This window comes from Pholis gunnellus, assembly GCF_910591455.1.
Source record: "Pholis gunnellus genome assembly, chromosome: 19".
NCBI classification, from domain to species: Eukaryota; Metazoa; Chordata; class Actinopteri; order Perciformes; family Pholidae; genus Pholis; species Pholis gunnellus.
In genome coordinates this window covers 17,477,415-17,497,929 of record NC_136546.1, presented here as the reverse complement: position 1 = coordinate 17,497,929, position 20,515 = coordinate 17,477,415, and the positions used below count along the sequence as shown (strand labels likewise).

The following is a 20,515-nucleotide window of genomic DNA, read 5'->3' as shown; positions in this document are numbered from 1 at the left end:
ATTACGTACGCTACGTTGTAACTTTAGTCACAATTGACTGTTGGTTAACGCTAACGCTAACGTATTACTAATGCTAACGTTACCGGTAAAACATCCGACAAAACGAGCAATTTATATAATTGTTTATCACATATTTATTATTATTAATTATTATATATATATATATTATATATATAATTATTATTATATATTGTTTATGTTTATTTACAGAATAGCCACATAAAGATCCAGTCTATATACCTCCTATAGTCATGTTTGATAAATTCATGAGGCCTGGTGTGTATTTTGATGTTTAGCATTTTTGAGCAAAGAGTAGCTTTAAATGAGCATCCAGGCCACAAATGAGAATGATGTCATGCTTAGCTTCTGAAACGTTTCAGTGATTAATAAATAATAAAGGGACAGAGGCGGGGGTTTATCAGACAGTCCTTTAACACTAAACTAATTCCAATGGTGTGTCTAGTTGTAGCATTTCTATACATTTCTGTGACTTTCTCCAGACTTTAGCTCTAGTTAAAGCAGAGTGATTGTCCCAACAGGGGTTTTTGCCCGACTTTAAATAAATCATAACTCCTCACATTAGATATCTGAGTTTTTGTAGAGCGATGTTGAAACATGCTTGAGTTGCCGTGTATTGATCAAAGATCAAAGGATTTAAGTCCACCAAACATGGTGTTGATGCGATGTTTTCTAAATGGTCCGCAGGAGTTGACTCAGCAGGTGGAGAGGTTGATTTTGGGGTATGTCTCTGTGGTTGGTTGGAGAGTCTGACTGGGTGTGGTCCACTATAAATAACTCTATTGCTTCTTACGCCTCTGTCGCTTGTCTTGCTGAAATTTAACATCAGTCGGCATCAGTTTGAGCTGCTTCAGCCCCATTTAATAGAATAGCAGCTTTAAAGTGCTCTAACAAGAAGACCCTTCTTTGGTTGACTCTCCAGAGTGAAGATGAAGCTCACCGCGCCACTTCTACTCCTGGTCCTGCTCGCCGCTGCGGGGCTGAGCCGAGCCCAGGTCAAGACCTCTCTCCTGGACTTGACCAACAGCTTTGGGAGCATCCTTCCCAGACTGAGCCGACCGGCGAACCACAGCCGCATCTTCTATGCTGTGATGTTTGATGCGGGGAGCACCGGGACGCGCATCCATGTCTACACCTTCATCCAGAGTGACTCAGGTAATATTAGACCTATTCATCTTTAACACGTGTTATGAATATCTAGGGTGAGAGTCACACGTGGATTTACTGCAGTCAGGGCTTCATCTAATGTATTTGCATGTCTTGTGATCAATTCATTTACAATGCAAACAGCAGAGCAACACACTGATTTGCTTTATTCGTTTCCTCAGCGTTCCCTCTGTCCTCACAGCCTCTACATCATTCACCAGAGGGGGACATATGTTATACTTGACTGCATTCACTTTTGAAGAAATAATCCTATTTAATATATATATATATATATTCTGCATGTGTATGCTAAGCAAATTTAGGCCTCTTAATGGTTTTAATAGCTGCTGCATATTTGATGTGGGCGGTTCTTGTATCTTTTTAGAGGAGCTGCCTATTTTGGACAATGAGATGTTCCACTCCATAAAGCCCGGTTTGTCGGCATATGCTGACTCTCCCGAAATGGTAAGTTCATTGTCAAATCTAATCAATTATATTGAGCTGAACGACAAGGTCCAATGGCTCTACATTGTGTTCAGAAACACTGCAGCCTCCCTCTGTGGGGAATGAAAGTAAGTAGGAAGTGAGAAAAAACGAAATGACAAACAAGTGAATATTCAAGCAGCATAATAAGCAACACTTCGAGTGTTCTCTCAACTCTAACTAGTCACCCTGTTCGTCAACAGGCTGCTCTGAGCATTGTCTGTTTTGTTTAAAGGCTGGACACACGGTGAGGATGCTGCTGAAGGTGGCCAAGAAGACGGTGCCTCGTCTGGAGTGGAAGAGGACTCCTCTGGGCCTCAGAGCCACAGCTGGACTCCGGCTGCTGGCCGCCGATAAAGCCCGGGTTCTGTTGGAGCAGGTACAAGAGTGCAGCGGGACACGACACACTGTCGAGACCTCTGTAAAGCGGAGTGCAGGTCTTTATCACAGGGGAGCTATTAGGCGCTACATTGTCTGACACTCTCGAGGCAAAGTGCAACCTCTTAATCCAGGGAGGTAGCAGGCAGGAAGGGGGGGGGGGGAGTGCGATGTCAGGTGGTGCATAGACGAGAGAAAAAGTATGCTTATCAAAGCGGTGCGAGCTTAGTGGGGAAGGCTCTTGTGGAGGGGATAAGGTAGTAATGGATGGCCCTGGGGCACCTTGGAAGATTAATGATACTTTATTAATCCCCCTGAGGGAATTAATTAATCCCTTCAAGCGGAGGGCACCTCTGGTTGAGCTGCCATTACAGTAGATAACATTAAGGCCATTTCTCTGCTGCTTTCCTGGGCGCCCTCGTGCTCTCCTCCCCCCCCCCCGCCCCCTCTCTCAATCACTCATTCTGCCTCCCCTCCCCTCCTCCTCCTCCTCCTCCTCCCCCTCCTCCTCCTCCTCCTCCTCTTCCTCCACAGGTTCAACATGTGTTTGATGAATCTCCTTTTTTGGTCCCAGACAACAGCGTCAGCATAATGAATGGCACGTATGAAGGTAACGTCTGCCCCGACCAAGCAACACACATCCGTCACTTATCACGGCCACTCATGCTCTTTCTGCAGCACTTCGTAGGTGGCATCAGCGATCCGTCTGCCCTACTTTGTGTGCTGTGCACTTTCTATAAGGCGTCTCTGTTGACTGCAGACTGTTACGCTAAATTGCAGCAGATTACTGCGGCCTTTTGTGATGATGCTGAAGAAAATTGCTCTTCACCACAAAGTTGTTTGTGACCTTAAAAGTCTGTAATTATGTGGTGAGAAATTGGTGTTATTGTCTGTTGTGCCACAAGTGATTCGTCAGCATTTCAAGCTTGTTTTTTTTAGCATCATAGCTCTCGCTCACGTGTTCGAACATGCCGTGACCTTTTTATCATTTCTGTGAACATTTGTTGTCGGCTTTTCTCTAAAATTGACTTGTGTGTTCAACCTGAAATGTTCTTGGTTTGCACATCTCTTTAACGTAGGGATCCTGGCTTGGATATCTGTGAACTATCTGACAGGTGAGTACTGTAACCTCGTGTCTTTTTATAGACCCCGCTTCACAAATACGTGCCGAATGCATACAACTATGATTCCGTTGCCCAAAGGGGGGAAGCTCTGATCTTTATCGGGCTCCGTATCTGGATGTTCTACTTTTTTCTTGCACAGTCTGTGTCAAATAGGGCTTTTGAAGATAGCATCTAAGGTATGACTGATCAGCTCTTCTCTGTTGGCTGCTGGATTAAAGTAAGAAACTTGTTTCCAGGTCACCTGAACGCACAAACCAAGAAGACGGTGGGGATCCTGGATCTGGGAGGAGGATCCACGCAGATCACTTTCCTGCCAAAGCTGAGGGTCAGTTTTTGTTTTTGCACGCTTTGAGATTTCTGTGCAAATGAAAGTCTTTAGTGATTCGTCACACACTGTATCCTTCATATTTCACTGTAGAAAACCATTGAAAGTGTCCCTGTGGCTGATTACGTTGCCAGATTTGACATCTCCGACACATCATACGAATTGTACACTTACAGGTAACATATCTTTTAATTAATGCATGTTTCATAAGATATCAATTCTAGATAAAATCTCTTATTAACGGTAATTTCCATCTGTTTTTTAAAAATTAGCCTCCAGTAAAATGCTCCTGACTTTGTTAACTTTGTGACTTCGCTTGCTTTGTTTTTTAATTAGTCATGAGGATGTGAACACTGTGTGACACCATTTGTTTGGCCTATTTTCAGAATGCCTTACTTGTTACGTACACAGTCCTGTTCCTGGTTGGTTTTGTAACTGTACAACAATCCTTTCACTTCACCCAGTTACCTTGGAAATGGACTGATGGCAGCGCGACTGGCCACACTGGGCGCTTTGGGTGCAGAAGGTAGTGTGCTGTGCGGGAGGAGAAGGTGCTCCTATGCCATTAGCTGTGGGTCGGTGTTGTTCACTGCGGGTGTGTGTCTGAGACAGATACTGAGACACAAACAGTGAGTCAGTTCTCCAAGTGTTCTCTCGGGTGTTGTTCCCTTCCTGGAGGAGGTAACAAGAGAGAGAGATGTTTTTCTTTCTCTGGGATGTACTTTCAAGTTCTTTCTCTCTGATAAACAATTGAGGTGAGACCCTGAGACGAATCACCGAAGGGCTTCAGAGGAAGTCGTGTCAGTGACTGAGTCAGACTCACGCCGCGGTGACCAGTTGTGAGGCATTTGGAGCGAGTTAGGAGATTAAAACAAGTGACGTGTCAACGCTCTTAACAGGGTTGGAGTGGCGCGTTTTTAAAAGTTCCTGCCTGCCGAAGAAGTTCAGGGATGAGTGGCGCTTTGGAGGGCTGACCTATCAAGTGAGCGGGGACCCAGATGGTACGTTCCTGTTTACCTAAAGTGTAATCAATCAAAGCTACTGTATCATGAAATTCACTTTTGATGATGATGAGGTTAAACCTATGATTGTCAGATATCAGAGTGTGAATCTTTTGTGACGATAGAGAATCATCTGCTGTCATCGACCAAAGAAATTCTTCATCTTCTTACACTCTACAATTTTGCAGAGTAATCTATTAGTTGATTTATTCGACAGATCTGTAAAATAGTTTCTTTAAGATGAATCATGCAAAAGCACCACTTAAAATCTTGTGTTTACTAGAGATGTGCTCACCTGTTTTCAGCAGGAACAAGCATATAAATAATAGTTAATAGACTCAAGAAATCATAGTCGAAAAAGCCCAAAACTACAGATTCCCCTCGCAGTTATGTTTCCAAAGCCCATTAAAATGGACTTGAGTTGAATTACACGTCATGTCGTAATGTTTTTCCCACAGAAGACGTGTACCTTACACCACTGTCTGTTTTCTTCCCCAGGTTATGCAGGATACAAGCGCTGTTATCAGGAAGTACTTACGGTCGTGAAGGGGATTATTCATCAGCCGTACCAGCTCGAAGACAGCAATGTATTCTATGCATTCTCCTATTACTTTGACAGAGCTGTGGATGCGGGCCTTATCGGTTAGCACACACACACACACTGCACGCGCCGTACATAATTATACAGACCTAGCAGGATATTACCCATTCTAGTGCAAGACAGAGGCAGCGAAGTGTGAGTCATCTGCACCCGTCTCAGTGGATTTGAAGAGCTATAGGTGTGTAGTTATTAGAGAAATTGCTATCCTCTGCCAGTCCGAGCTGAAAGGGCACACACGCTCTTTATTATTAGTATTATGGAAATGTGCATGTGGATCTACCGTCTTAATGAACGGTGTAGCCTTTAAAATGTGTGGAAGATGACCCCAATCGCCTCCTGTAGCAGATGGGGTCCAAGGAGGGATGCTGGAGGTCCGAGACTTCAAGAAGAAAGCTAAAGAAGGTGAGACGGGCAAAGCGTCCGTTCTATGACAGATCTGCAGCCTGTACTTGAAACACAGCGCGCATCTCAATAGTCTGGACCTGTGTCCTCGCTGCTCTCTGAAATCCTACGCTCTCAGCAGAATATAGAGGATCATTCAACCTCACTGACATGACTCCCTTTTTGCCTGCTCAGTGTGCAATAAGATGACCAAGTACCCTTCCATCAGTCCTTTCCTGTGCATGGACATGACCTACATCACTTGTCTGCTCAAGGATGGGTTCGGCTTCAAGGAGAGCACTGTGCTGCAGGTGAGCCTTACGCAACACAATCAGCAGGTTCTTGTTTTTCAGGTGGGAATAGACACAAAGGAACATTTTCCCAAAGGTTGCGAGTCATAAAATCAACTACCCATGTTTGAAGTTGTGTAGCTCAGACTTAAGAGTTGTTCAAATCAAACTATTGAGTCTCATTAAAAGACAAGCATTTTACATTAGGATTATTTCGACACTATACTACGACCTCTTTAAAAACCTTTTTACAACATTTCCTTTTTTAGACATTCTATGACTTTTCTTTCAATAATATGCCTTATTTTTTTTTTTTAAATGTTTTACAACACAATACTTTAAACTTTTTAAGGACATTTTATACTATGATTTTTTTGTACTTTTTTCGACATACTATACGATTACATACCATATTGACTTATTTTACTTTTGTACTATTTCCTTTTTTAAAATCTTTTTTCGTTTTTTTGACATACTATGCTACTTTAAAAAAAACTTTTTTACAACATACCATTTTTTTTAATACTTGTTTTTCGACATACTACATCCTTTCTATGACTTTTTAAAAACTTCTTTATGACATATTATACAATGACTTTTTATGTCAAGACATACTATGCTATGACTTCTAAGAAAATTGACATCCTATAATTGTACTTTTTTATGACCTATTATACTTTGACTAAAAAAAATATTCTTTTTATAGTATGTCAAAAACAAAAAAAAATAAATGTATATATATTACGCAATGCCAAAAAGTTCATAATAGAAAAAGTAAACTACACAAAGTTTTGTTTATTTTTTTATTTCAATAAATACAAAAGGCATTTGAGTGATCTGCTGTCTCCCCCCCCACACACACACACTCTTCCAGTTGACCAAGAAAGTGAATAACGTGGAGGCCAGCTGGGCTTTGGGCGCCGCGTTGGACCACTTCCACAACCTGAAGATCCACTGAGGCCACGGCAGGAACACGCTTGATAAACACGGCGCTGCCTTATCCAACGGCCCCAGACAGCCACCGCTTGTTCCATGAGGGCAGAACCAACCTCACGAGTGAAAAAAGCAATTATTCTCAAGTGTAATATATTGAGCTGTAAATGAGTAACGTGTCGTCGTACTCGGAGAACAAGCGACGCACTGGAGGTTGACGTTTGAGTGATGTTACCAATAACACTCCGTTAATGCAGCTTTGGGCATTACTGGGTACACAGTTAGTTAGAGATTGATGCTTGTTGTGCTACACCAGCGCATACATGCAGCAATGTGATACACAGTGCTTCAGTAGTAGTTAATAATAAGGATAATGGGGTTTACGCGTGTCTGGGACATTTAAATTTGACATTTTAGAAGTAAGTGGGACTTATTTTCTATTAGACTGCATTCACTGCATTTTAACCTCACTGTTGTTTACAAGGAGAATGTACACGGTCATTATATTTTCATAAACTTTTAAAACCCGTCTCAGTATTTCTTTGGGAGTATTTGTTTTCAAAAAACTTGAGGAAAAAAGGTTGTTTGTACAAACTTTGCCGTTTCACGCACGTCAAAATAAAACCATCATCGGTTGCTAATTACAAATATCTACAGGGGTGAGAGTCGGCGACTCGTCTATCGACACGCAGACGTGTCGGCAGTGCGTGACGTTTGTCACGATGGCGGCCTATAGCAGCGTCACCACGTCGTCGCCATACGCGTGGCCGTCGCTCGTCATCGTCACCAATTCATGTGGCTGAGAGAGAACAACCACGGAGTCTGCAGAGCCTGGAGGGACAAACACAGACGAGAGCAGAGCAACGTGAATGCTGGGTAATAGTGTCGGTACGGACCTACAGTGATGAGCGTAAACAGCTTCCGGGGCCACAACTCTACTAAAACGTTTGTCCTTCAGTGTCTGCAAGCTCCCACCTGCTTATACCTTCTGGTTTTTATTAATGCAGACAGGGCAGTTTAGGAAATAATGAAGGACATGCAACTAAACCTATAATACTGAGCCAATGAAAGAAGTATTCATCTTTAGGCATTACATATGGAATCTAAGCTTGTTTAAGTTATGAAGTCAAACTACTAGTAATAATAATCCAGTGTACATTGGAGAAACAGCAGGTGATGATGAATATTACAACCTTATAGTAACATGCGTCAGCCTCACATGCATCAGTAACCATTAAACATTCACATTGAGGCCCAATAACGGACTGCAGTAGAATCTGCACCGTATAACTTGGCTGTTGAGAGCTCCAGTTATAAAATATTATCGTAAGAAACAGTCCAAGAGTAATAAATCACAGTTGGGTTGCGACCAACCTCTCAGAATATCAACAGCCGGACTGACGGCACGTATTGGCGTTTCCCCGCCCCAGCGTGTATGAAGGCCTACCTGGTGATCTCAGCATGGCGTGGTGAAGATTCATGGGTTCCACAGTCGTCGTGATGGTCACCATACCGTCTCCATTCACGCCGTCCGCCTCCAGCAGACTGCTCTGCGTCAGAGCTTCTCCTGTACGAAGAGGAGACACACACGCTGTACTTTTAATCCACGATTACAACCTACAGTCGGAGAAATCAACGTTCAAAACCGAAATAAGTCCCCTTTGACAATTTCTTTTTAGATTTTTTGGGGACTGTAGTTATTCCAACACAGACAGTCTACTTAATTATTCATCCAGTCACCATCTGTTTTGAAGCTGCATCTTCCTCTGCTTTTACTAAAGACGAGCTTCTTCAGGGAGGCTGACCCGAATAAATCTGCTGTTTATAATTAAGAGCTCTGGCAGCGGCGGTGCTTCCCCACTGCTACACAAATAGTACAAGGAGGCTCTCATTGTTTCACACCGATAAAATACATTTAGTTAAAGCCGTTTTGTACAGTTAGACCATATGTTGGAACATAAGAGAGCTCATTGAGAGAGGCTTTTACTCTGAAGAGGTGGTGAAACGGACACTAAAGTGAGCTCTGTCTGGGACGTTTCTCACAGCTGCAGCGAGAGATTTACGAGAGATTTACTGGAGTATCCGATCAGTTAACGTGTGCGGTGACGGCAAAGAGACATTTGAGAAGCTGGATTTAAGTTACGGTGCCACCGCGACTTGGTGAAAACCTTCCCCGACCCCTAACGACCTCACTCCTGCAGAAGTCTAAAGCCATTCAGCTAGATCATCACATCATTCAGCCCCGAAGAATGAACATTTTAAATGATACATTTTAAAGTGCTTAAAGCCGTTAATTATTCAAGAAATGTTCCGAAACGCAACTTAAACCAACACTATCTCTATAGCACATTTTTTAAATGTATGGGCAGCTTGAAGCCACATAATTCAAGGATTAGCATAACCACCTACTGCACAGTGTGTGTGTGAAAAAGATAATAAGAGGACAAAGACCTGTTTCTCTGCTTTCACTGCCGAGCCCCTCCTCCCCGTGTCTCTTCCTCATGTGGACGTTCCGGCTGCCGGACTGAGAGAACGTCTTCCCACAGATCCCGCAGTGGTGAGGCTTCTCGCCTGGGAAACACACGGGACGGCACGTGACAACACGCTTTGTATCTGCGACGCACGCTAATTACAAAGAGAAAAGTGCTCAGCTGTACAGCTGTTAAACTCGCTCCCACTCACCAGAATGTACGAGCATGTGTTTTCGGAGACTGGAATACTCCGCAAAGGATCGCCCACAGCCATCTGCTTCACACAGAAAAGGCTTCTCCCCTGAGAGAAGCCACACACACACACACAAATATATATATATATAGTTGAACTCAACAATATTAAGACTTAATATAGTAATTTCTGGAGCCCACGGTGACAGCTGACCTATTTTAACGCACTAAAAACGTAACAAACGTTAGATCCTTTCGCCCGACTAAGTGGACATTATGGCTCACAGAAAGCGGTTCTTCCAGACGTAAGGGCAAACATATAAACACTGGAGAGTGTAGCCGGCCCCGAGATAGAGGAAGAAGCAGACTGTGAGAAAGGCCATCAAAAAATCTTAATGTCGCCCTAAATAAAATATGACAAGAGTACAGTTACTCATTACAGCAGTGAAATGGAGGCGCCAGTGCTGCTGACTCTTCAAATCTCCGGCCATGACTGCACCAAGGAAGCATTAAATGAGCGGAGTCAAATGGCCCGAGTCAGTTATTGCTTCCAGCGTGTTTCAGGCCCTTTCATACGCCGAGTGTCTCCCGCTCCCCACCTGTGTGTATGCGTCGGTGGTTCTTCAGGTTTCCAGCCGTGGTGAACTTCTTGCCACAGTTCTTCTCCTTGCAGATGAAGGGCTTCTCGCCGTTGTGGGTCCTCATGTGAACCTGCAGCCTCTGCAGCACGTAGAAACTCTTCCCGCAGCCCTCCGCGCCACACCTGAACATCCTGTCGTTCCTGGGAGCCCGAGACAACCAAAAGGAACAAGTGTCTCACCCGGTGTGTGTGCGCGTTTCATTTGCAAACAGCCCACCGCGAGGTCAGACGGGATGACCACAAATAGATTTTCCTACGCTGATGTTAGGAGGCAGAACAGATACACACTTTCTTTCTCAGCCTCAGCTGTGTTTCTCCCGTGTCCTTCTTCTGCCTCCACCACAAACACCGTGCGATCACGCCTTCGACTTGAGCGGTAAAACATCCGAACAAATACATTTTATTTGTACTTATTTGGATTTCTACATGCATGCTTTTGTCAGTGATATTAAGAATTTTGTCGTTGACAATAAAGGTTTAAAAATCTGCTTGGTTTTCTTTATTTTTATATACTATTTCTTGTTCTATATGTTGTATGTAGATTAGTGGTGTCTTGTAAGGCTGTTTGTGGACTGAGGACAGTGGTTTGGATAAAATGCTTCATGCCGAGGGAACAGAAGCACTTTAAAATGGTACCTTGTTTTCTAAAATATCTGTCTTGCATTTTGATTCAATAATGGCTTCGACGTTTCCATTAACAGCTAAGATAATTGCGAATGTAATTACTTGAATAACAAGCTGTAACCTCAATTAGCTGCAAGCTTGCATTATTATTTTTCAATTTGGAAAATTGATCCCCGAAAGCCTGGAAAAGGTTCATGCTTTGGAAGTGGCTTCTTGTTGCAACTGCTGCCTGAACCCATTACGTTCCCTCGTGTGTGTGTGTGTGTGTGTGTGTGTGTGTGTGTGTGTGTGTGTGTGTGTGTGTGTGTGGTGCTACCTGTGTGTTTTGAGGTGGTATTTGAGGTGAGCGGGCCAGGTGAACGTCCTGCAGCAGCCCTCAAACGAGCAGCGGAGGATCTGCTTGGAGAGAGGGCGGCTGGCTCTAGACGGCAGCTCTCGCTTGTCCCCGTCTGCTGTCAAACTGTGTGTGTGATCACCTAGGAAACAAGGGGACGGAAGCAGAAAACAATAAAGGAGTTGTGAGGAGGCCGGTCCCCGGGGGCCCGGCTGGAGCCAATCATCGGGTACCGAGACCCGCCGAACGAACCGCAGCCTGAAAAAGAAACAACCAACCGAAGCTGAATGCGATCACTCTCTTTTCACCCCCCACGCGCTGTGAATGCATTTAACAGGTCCAATTCAGCATACGGCGTGCCGGCAGTAATGCATCTATAACGGATACCCCACTGCTGAGGGAACGAGTCCAATCTACAGCCAGTTAGTGGGAGGGCGGCCGTCACACCGGCTCAGAGAGCAGAGTTTCAGTCCCACACTGACACCACAGTGAAGAAATGATTTTACACCCCTTCTAGCTCAGAATAAGACACGTTTTCTCAATGTGCCACAAAGTGTCCTACACACCACGCTTTGGTCCCTTCGATCACGTCGAAGGAAACCTAAAAACACGTTTTCTTCCTTCCTTCGCTGACTGTTCTCACTCGACAGAAAAAGAATGAGGTGGAAGATGATAAACTTTGAGAGATCCTAATGAGGTAAGAACACCTGTGCTAAGGACGCTACATGGTCACCTGACAACATGCAGTTTATGCATTCTGAGTGGAAGAGCATAAACCAGCGAGATCACGGTCGGGGAGGGAGGACGTATACTGGGAGAGCACAGACGGGGATAAACTTCACTCTCGTATCATCTTTCTAAGCAGGACCTCTGGCTGCAATTTGGCTCGGTTCAAAGATCAGAGATGTAGCTCGGAGGGAGTCAGGGTCTCTTGGGGTCACGGGCAAAACATGTTTATCTTGTAGAGGGAAGTTAAAAGAGGTCGTGATGAAGTCCGGACTCCTGGTGTGGGTCAACAGCTCGGTGCACGATCAGAGAAGATAGCTTCAGTTAAAGTAAGTAAGTAAGCAACGTGTTAGGATTTTTGGCAAGTGAAGAAGCTGGAGCAAACAACCATCACGGCGATCTTTGAATTCATTTTAGCACATTTTCTTATCATTCAAGATTTGGTAACTTTTCCAATCAGTTTGCCTATTTGGCAAAGTCATCGTATAGTATTTCAGAAAGAGTCACAATGCCTCTCATAGCTACTTAAGTATGTCATAATAAAAAATGTATGAAAATCGTATAGTATGTCATTTAAATGTCATAAAAGTAAAAGTATCATATTTTTTTAAAAAGTCATAGTTTAGTATGTCAAACGTAAAAAAAGGTAAAGTGTAGTTTTTCATACAAATGTCCAAAAACAATCATAGTATACTGTTGGAAAAGGTCATACAAAGGTCATAGTTTAGTGATTAAAACGTAAAAGAAGTTATTGTGTATTATGTCATTAAAATGTCTCATAAAAACTCATATTCTAAAATTTGTGGTATTTCATTAAAACGTTATACTGTCTTTGAAATGTCATAAAGACATCTTAGAATGGTGTTTAAATAAATACTAAATTACATAGAAAATAATTGTTACTACGTCAAAAAATGTCATATTGTATAATGTTGGAAAAAAAAGTCAGAAAAAAGTCACAATAGGGTTTAACAAAAGTGTTCCTGATCTAATGAGAGTCCTGTGTCGTCTGTCTGGTCTCTTCCCTGACGTCTAACCTGTGTCTGTCTGATCACCACGTTCCCTCTGCAGCATTAATCAGAACACTAACTGCTCACATAACAGATCATCACAGACATCACTGCAACAATAAGTGCTGAAGCTCGATCAACGCCTCACGACAATGTGCCGTTTAGATCTCCGCAGGCTGTCAAGACTTGTAAATCTGTGAAGACAAAGTTACAAATTCATTTTGATTTGAGGACTTTTGATGAGAAGTGTTGAACACAGTCTCAGTCCGTGTTGATTAATCTCATCGCTGACCTCATTCCTCGTCTTTCTGTGTCTGATGCCCGTCTCTAAATAGACCGGCAGATCTTATCTCACCACAACTATGTGCGGCGTCTTGTCAGCAGTCTTTATTTTAATATTACATACCTCACAGACGGGTTGGGATGCACATGTAAACAGCACTGCACATATACAAGAACAGCAGCCTAGCAGCACTTTGTTATGAAGAGTCTATTTTTGGGACTTTACCGTTACTGACACTTGCAGCCCTGGCGTCCTGGCTGGCCTTGGCGTCTCTGGCGAGCTGCGCGCGCGTCGCGGCGATCAGGCTGTCGTGTGCCAGCTCCTGCACCCGCAGGTACCACGGAGCGCTGCCGTCGATCCCGTAGTCCCCCGACGAGACGCCCTCGTCGTCGTCCTCGCCGCCGCCATCTGCGGCGAAGATCAGGGACTCTGAGGAGGCTGTGATGCCTGAGAGGGAAGAAGAAGAAGAAGAAGCGGGAGGAGAAGCATGAATTCAAAGCCAGTGCAACATTCTGCATGAGCAGCAACAGCCTGAGCCCCTCGAGGTCACATTTCTGAATTATTGTCATCCTGTCATGCTCAGCAATTTGGGGTTTAATGTTAAGAGATTCATACTGAAAGGCTGAGAGGATGCTGGAGAACAAACATTGGAAAAGTACATAAACACGATGAAAAAAAACCCCCAATCCCTCTTCATTCATGAGTTGAATTCAATGACACAAGAGACAGAACGTGATTATTTGTGCTGAAAAGCCTTTTCTCTGCTTCCCGTCGCTCACTGAGTCACAGACAGAACACAGCGCGCTGCACAGAAGCTGCATGTTAGAGACTAAAATACTTCTTTTTCGGGCTGCCCTGCCAAAAAGGTCTGATGAACCAAGAGAGCGTGTCTGCAAAGGATCATTTCTTCAGCCCAAAAAATAAGTCACAGCTCCTCGTGAAAATATGTCACCCCCGTTTGCAAGTCACAAAGCGCTGACTCACGATCAGATTTAGAGTTGTTAGTGAGGACTCGGAGGAGATTCGAGGCTTGGATTTAGAGCTCCTTACCTTTGGCGAGGTTCAGCAGGACATAAGAAGGGCTGTCGGACTGCTGGAGGTCATGGAGGATGGGGGGCGGGCTGGGCGGGTGAGAGTGCGCCTGGACCACCAGCGGGCTTCGCTCCGACACACCTGCGAACTCCGACAGCGACTCCGGCTCGTGGCGCAGGCCTCCATCTGAGGAGAAGACCAGCGAGTCAATAATACCCAAAATAATCAAACTATGGTTTAAAAATAGGAGCACAGCGATCGCTTTAGTGGCACAAACGGATATAAAAATAACACTTTCAATTATGTAACGGACAAATGTTTTCAAAGTGAAACACTGAATATAAACACATCTGTGTTTGCTTACAAGAAAACACCAGAGGGCACCTTTAATGTATAAATACATCTATTCTTTAATCTATTGTTGGTTATATCATTCCTTTCTAAATGGGTTTACAGGGAATCACAGACACGATGTGTCCTAATGAGCATCTGTCCATCCAAATGGAGAAGCTGTGGGCGCTGAGGAGTCTTAAAACAAATAATAATCCTATTTTCTACAGCAGTCGGGGAGCTCGTCGGATCTAAAGGGAATCTCGATCCACATCTAAAGAGCCTGGAGATGTTGTGAAACAGGAATAATACCCACAAACCTACAACACTGTGAAACGTGTGGACAGACATGAAGGAGAGCCGGCACAGTCGGGGATTTAAATACATTTTCTTAACATTGCAAAAGAAAGATGATTCAAACATTCAGCTCAATTCAGACATTACTGTTACATTACTGTTATGCATTTTGAACACTTATAACTCAATCATACTTTGAGCTAGAAACTCATGCAACGTTAGTTGAAGATTAGTGAGAAATGACCCGCTCAGATTTGATGTTGGTTGGAATGTTCAGAGTGCGTTAAAATCGTCTTTAAAATATATCTTAAACTTGATCTCATTCCCACAATTTTTACTCTTTGAATAGAATTTTAACTTCAACGCGAAGAACAACACGTGTTCTTTCATACAATGTAGCAATGGAAGCAAACAGACGTATGAAATATGGCAACGTGAGCCTGAAAGTGACAGAGCACCAAGGAAGGAGAGAGAGACAGACAGACAGAGAGAGAGAGAAAGAGAGAGAGCGTTACAATAGAGTGCTGCAGGAATAAGTCCTAAAACCAAGAGATGAGTCAGCATCTTTGTAGTTCCTGTTCCCTCACCTTGAAATCAGCCGTTTTGTTTTAATGAGTTTTTGGTTAGATGTCTGACATCAGGTTTGTGTTTAACAAAAGCTGCAGAGACTTTAACGTTTTGTTCTAGGATATATAATATGTCAGTAAATACCCCTCTTGTGAATGTTGAAGCTTTTACGCATCTTAAAAACGTTGGTTGTAAACAAAAGACTAAAGTATTGAACGTCATCACGACTCGTCGTCCTCCTTCACAGCCTCTCATTTCACCGCGGTGGAGTTCGTTTAGTCTAACGTTAACTTTTTACTTCTGTTTAATGCCTTCATACGTAAAACAAAAAAATCATAAAAGTGGTGTTCATTTGAGAAGATTATCTTTCCATGTATAAGAATTTAACACGTTTGTTCGCTACGGGGCTTATTTTTCCGTCATTAACCCAATTTTGTGGAGGGAACCGGGGAAACGCTGACATCCTACACAAACACGTCGTCCCTGCAGCACGACATGTTCCACATTCATACATTAGAGTTATTCAACTTTTAAAGACAGCAAACCAGTTTAGAGGACCATAAATATTCATTTGTAGTCGTGTTTCTGGCCGCCTGGTGAAAGGAATCAAATATTAACTCTCCTTTAGTTCTGTATATTTAGACTCCGTGACCCAAGGACTTCAACAGCTTCAGGCCGGTGGCGTTAACATCCCACCTGATGAAGACGCTAGAGAGGCTGGTCCTTGTCCATCTCCGCCCCCTGGTGAACTCATCTTTGGACCCACTACAGTTCGCCTATCAATCTGGCATCGGGGTGGATGACGCTCTCATCTACCTGCTACACAGATGCCTTTCACACCTGGAAAACGCTGGAAGCACTGCGAGAGTCATGTTTTTTTATTTCTCCAGTGCCTTCAACACCATCCAGCCTTTGCTTCTGAAGGACTACCTCACCAACCGTCCACAGTATGTGCAGATACGGGAGTGCGAGTCTGACCTGGTGTCCTGCAGCACGGGGTCCTAGCTCCATTCCTCTTTACCATCTACACCTCGGCCTTTAAACACGACTCTGCCAACTGCCACCTGCAAAAGTTCTCCGACGACTCTGCAATCGTTGGCCTCATTTCTGCCGCCAATGACAGGGAATACAGAGAACTGAACCAGGACTTCATAGGATGGTGCCAGCGGAACCGCCTCCAGATCAACTCTGGTAAAACCAAAGAGCTGGTGGTGGACTTCCGCCGGGGTAAACGCTCTCCTCCGGTACCAGTGAACATCCAGGGAACGGACATTGAGATCGTGAGATCTTATAAGTACCTGGGTGTTGACTTGAACAATAAACTGGACTGGACTGATCACACACTCTATAAAAAGGGTCAGAGCAGACTCGATCTGCTGAGGAGACTGAGGTCATTTGGAGTGCAGAGAGCTCTCCTGAGGACCTTCTTTGACTCTGTGGTGGCATCAGCCATCTTCTACGGAGTGGTCTGCTGGGGCAGCAGCATCTCGACAGCAGACTGAACAAACTTATTAAGAAGGCCAGCAGTGTGCTGGGGTGTCCACTGGATACGGTGGAGGTGGTGGGAGACAGACCTCCCACCCCATGCGGGAAACATACTTTGCAATACAAATACCCTGACTGTATATATAATATTTTAATTCTTTAGTTATACTTAGTTACTGTGGATTTTGTACTTTTTTACTTAAGTGATACTCACTTTTTATTACTGATTTATATTACTTGTTCTGCACTGCGGGACTAATAAAGGATTATCTCATCTTATCTTATTTGGTCTCTACCAACTCCTGAGGACAATATCTGGCTTTCTAGCTGCTAAAGGCTCCACTATGTCTGTCAGCTAGTCCCGATCTGTGTCTGTCTGCTGTTTGGTGCAGAGCAGGTAGAAGCAAGTAGCTGCCTGCTGCATCCAGAAACAATGCAGCGAGAGCGGTGAGAGATACTCTGTAAGTTCATGAAGTGAGTTGCATACTACTGCTAGTTCTTTGGACCTGTGGAGGACAGAACAGGAGCAGTGAGAGGCTGCTCACCTGTGAGCTCCAGATGGCTGCACAGCGAGCTCTCCGCTGGACTCAGCAGAGGCAGACATGAGTGTTTGGACCCCGAGTCCTCCAGAACCTGCACCAACGGGATGGACGCATTCTGCACAAACTGCACCAGCAGCTGGAGAAAAGAGAGAAGAAGCACAGCATGCAATGAATGACCGACTCTTATCTAAAAGCACGACGGTGATGACAGTGATGAACTCACCTCTGGTTTGGAGTCGAGCTCATCAGAAAGCATGGGTCACCCTGTGTGGAACCTGCAGACATCAACACTGACCCGTCAAACGCATACACACGTGTTCTACGATTCAGGCTCAGGTCTGATCAAAACATCATGCGTACCTCAAACTAGACCTGCTAAATGTGAGACTCTCGGTCGGTCATGAGGATGAGGTGCAGGTCATCTTTGCGCCAAAACCATTGCACAATCTGAGGGCAAATAAACAAACAGACGAGAGGCTATCTTGTTAGCTAGCAGGGTTAGCAGTTACCAAACTCGCTATCGAGGCTAACAGACAGCCGTTAGCTGCCCGGTGTCAAATACCAACGGCTGACGATACACTGTACGTGTATTTAACGTCGTTAAATCGTCGGTAACGTGACATTATTCCGTTTACCTTGTTATTAGTTGTGTAACTGAGCTAAAGAAAGTAGTGAGAGTCCTGTTCCTTTTCTTCTTCTTTGGTTTTTGAACGTGTAGCTGGCATTCCTTGGTGTCGCATTACCGCCATCTAGTGGAAGGAGCTGCCACCTACAGCTTCTGGGTTTATTATTATTCCCTCTTCCGGTCTCCACCGATGTTGCGTCATTGACGCCACCTAGTGGTCGAAACTATAAACTACAAGGTAAAGAGAGAAATCACAAAAACAGAAAGTTATTGAAGAATGATTAGGTCTAGAACACCGTTTAAATATTTATGAATTGATTACGTAATTGTTTTTTTATTTTATTTATTAAAGCGGTGGTGTACAGAGGCTCCAGCCAAATTCAATATATTAATAAGAAACAGATAAACAGATCATTAGCTGCACATTGTTTAAACCTTAATCAAGATCAAATGGTGAATCCTCTGTATTTGACCACATGTATATAAACTCCTGTCTAGTACCACTGGTATCAATGAGTCACATATGTTTTTATGATTCAGGGGTATTTACAAGTACAGAGATTGAGTTCCAAAAATGTAAAGAATAAACTTCCAAAATATTTGACTGAAGAGGAATAGATGCATAACAGGCTTTGTGGCTCCTGGCGAGTACATCTCTTGAGTTCCACACATTGTTCAGTGTTTGTGATGTAAGAGCAGACATTCAACTTCTCACTTTCTCTTTGCTCGTGCGATGAGTGTGTGGAAAACTCCCAAAATAAACATCTCAGTCTTCCTCTTTCTCACCTCCATGCAAGACTCAAGACTTAACGCTGCTTTTAGTGTTTGTCTGAACTGATACACTACATAAAGCAGTACCAATAATCTGTAAAAGATTAGGTTTATCACATCACACCCAGCAAAAACAGATTCTTTGGAATGACATTTATTATACCAGCAATGAGCCTCTAACTTAAAATGTACAACAAAAAGCATGTCACATCAAACCAGTAACACCGGTCTCGACTCCTTGTCAATTAACTTCTTGTCTTGAAAGTTAAAAACACGACACAGCATGTAGCACATATATTTAGAGACTTGTAGTTCAGTCACAGAAGCAGTAAATCTAACCTCAGATCACAGTGAGCGGAGCTACTTTTTAATATGTTGATGCTTTATTAAAGGTGGCAGCAAACGAGGAAACCACCTCAAAAAGATGACGGGTGTGCTATTTTCAGCCAAAATGTCATTGATCTTTTTATATTTCCATATCATTTATTCCACTGGCAGTGAACCAGAGTCGAAAAACAGCAAGATCTCATTTCAGCAGCAACCTACAGGAACCTTTAAGAAAGAAAAACATTAATACCAAGAATACATCCCCCGTCTTTCATCGGATTGAGGAGGAATTGTCTGCAAAAGTAGAAATGAGTTGTGTAAGAAGTTTTGATATCATAGTTTGAGTTTAGACAGATTTATGTTGCTGGTGGAAGAAATACACAATAAGCATCGGTAGAGGCTCCACGCTGTTAAAAGAGCTCAAACGCGCTGACGTTTGCTTTTTCACCAAAGAAAGACCGAAATAGTGCCGGTAGTCTCGCTGCTGTGCCATATAAAAAGGTTTTCTTTAGCATGAATCAAAAACATTTTCACAATGAGCCAACTGTGCTTTTTAAAACCTTGATGTGAGGAAAAAGAAAGACAAGTGACACACCTGCAAGAGCCGCGTGGGTTACGTCATAAAATCATTTCTATTATTTCTGTTTTCTCTCGTTTGGGAAACAGGCGTCATTAGCAAACCAGCACAAAAGAACACATGTAGCTTCCTTCATGAATGAATTATGGGCTTTTCTGAACATCTGCTGGATAAAAATAAATACAGCTAGTACAGTCAGCATGTTGTTTTCTGTGTCTTTGGCTGCTTCTCATTCGCATGAATCACATTCATCATAGTGGGAAGACGCGAGATGCTCGGAGCACAGGACTCAGACTTTTGGAGGAGTTTGTGGGAAGCTATCTGGAGCAGTCAGTGGAACTGGTGCTCTGCAGACAAGAACCTGGGCGGAGAAAGTAAGACGACCACAAACCTCTTCAGGGTTGAATGTTAGACTCAGTGGAACTAGGACCATAAACACACATCTAACCCGGTGTCTGTTTACATCTGGTTGGTTGAACAAAATAGAAGCTGAGATATGCAACAAACCAGTTGCGTCTGTGTGTCACAGACTTACATTCATTTTGTTGCATTAAACAAAGTATAATACAGGCACAAAATATTCAAAAACATCTTTAATCCTAAGAAAGCTACGGGTCATGTGCTGCATGTCTGTCCGATAGGAGTAGTGTGTACACACCGGCAGTGTGCTGCTCGTGATGCCTCACAGTGGACTTCTGGAGCTGCTCAGATTATTTTAGTGCAAATGCAAAGTTCTGTGACAAGCATCTGGTTTTGGATATTAAAGGCCATAAAGCTTATAAACCTTTACAAAGTTCAGGTTAGGCATCACAAAGCTCTTGTTCCTAAAGTTCTTTCTTTTTCAAATAAAAGAATAGAAACCTGGACTCATGAGGCCTGAAGCTGAGCTGAGGATCAAGAAAACTGACTGGATGAAATGCGTCATACAGGAGCAGACAGACAGCAACTTAACACAGAAAAAGTCTGCCCTTAAGTTAAGAGTAAACACAAAGACAACCTCTG

The 20,515-nt window shown here is 43.5% G+C and overlaps 2 protein-coding genes across 3 annotated transcripts; one reads left to right on the top strand and one right to left on the bottom strand.

Moving 5' to 3' along the window:
- Nucleotides 1–947: 947 nt before the first annotated feature.
- On the top strand, nt 948–6,754 carry entpd5b (ectonucleoside triphosphate diphosphohydrolase 5b; the record flags this gene model as incomplete). The annotated part of the gene is made up of 13 exons (XM_079180273.1): nt 948–1,173; nt 1,550–1,629; nt 1,883–2,026; nt 2,560–2,635; nt 3,105–3,140; nt 3,386–3,474; nt 3,568–3,650; nt 3,939–4,000; nt 4,374–4,475; nt 4,974–5,117; nt 5,422–5,478; nt 5,653–5,768; nt 6,622–6,754. The coding sequence occupies 13 exons, from the start codon at nt 948–950 to the stop codon at nt 6,703–6,705; spliced, it is 1,299 nt and encodes a 432-aa protein (XP_079036399.1). The 3' UTR covers nt 6,706–6,754.
- znf410 (zinc finger protein 410) lies at nt 6,546–17,936 on the bottom strand. Of its 2 annotated transcripts, XM_079180271.1 has the most exons (12): nt 17,849–17,936; nt 17,574–17,660; nt 17,437–17,488; nt 17,217–17,349; nt 14,011–14,178; nt 13,186–13,407; nt 10,924–11,083; nt 9,943–10,124; nt 9,363–9,452; nt 9,132–9,251; nt 8,128–8,247; nt 6,546–7,511 (listed from the first exon to the last, which is right to left on the bottom strand). In XM_079180271.1, the coding sequence occupies exons 3-12, from the start codon at nt 17,467–17,469 to the stop codon at nt 7,411–7,413; spliced, it is 1,329 nt and encodes a 442-aa protein (XP_079036397.1). In that variant the 5' UTR covers nt 17,470–17,488; nt 17,574–17,660; nt 17,849–17,936; the 3' UTR covers nt 6,546–7,410. The 2 variants fall into 2 exon arrangements, with proteins under 2 accessions (XP_079036397.1, XP_079036398.1); XM_079180272.1 differs by lacking the exons at nt 9,132–9,251; nt 9,363–9,452.
- Nucleotides 17,937–20,515: the final 2,579 nt, after the last annotated feature.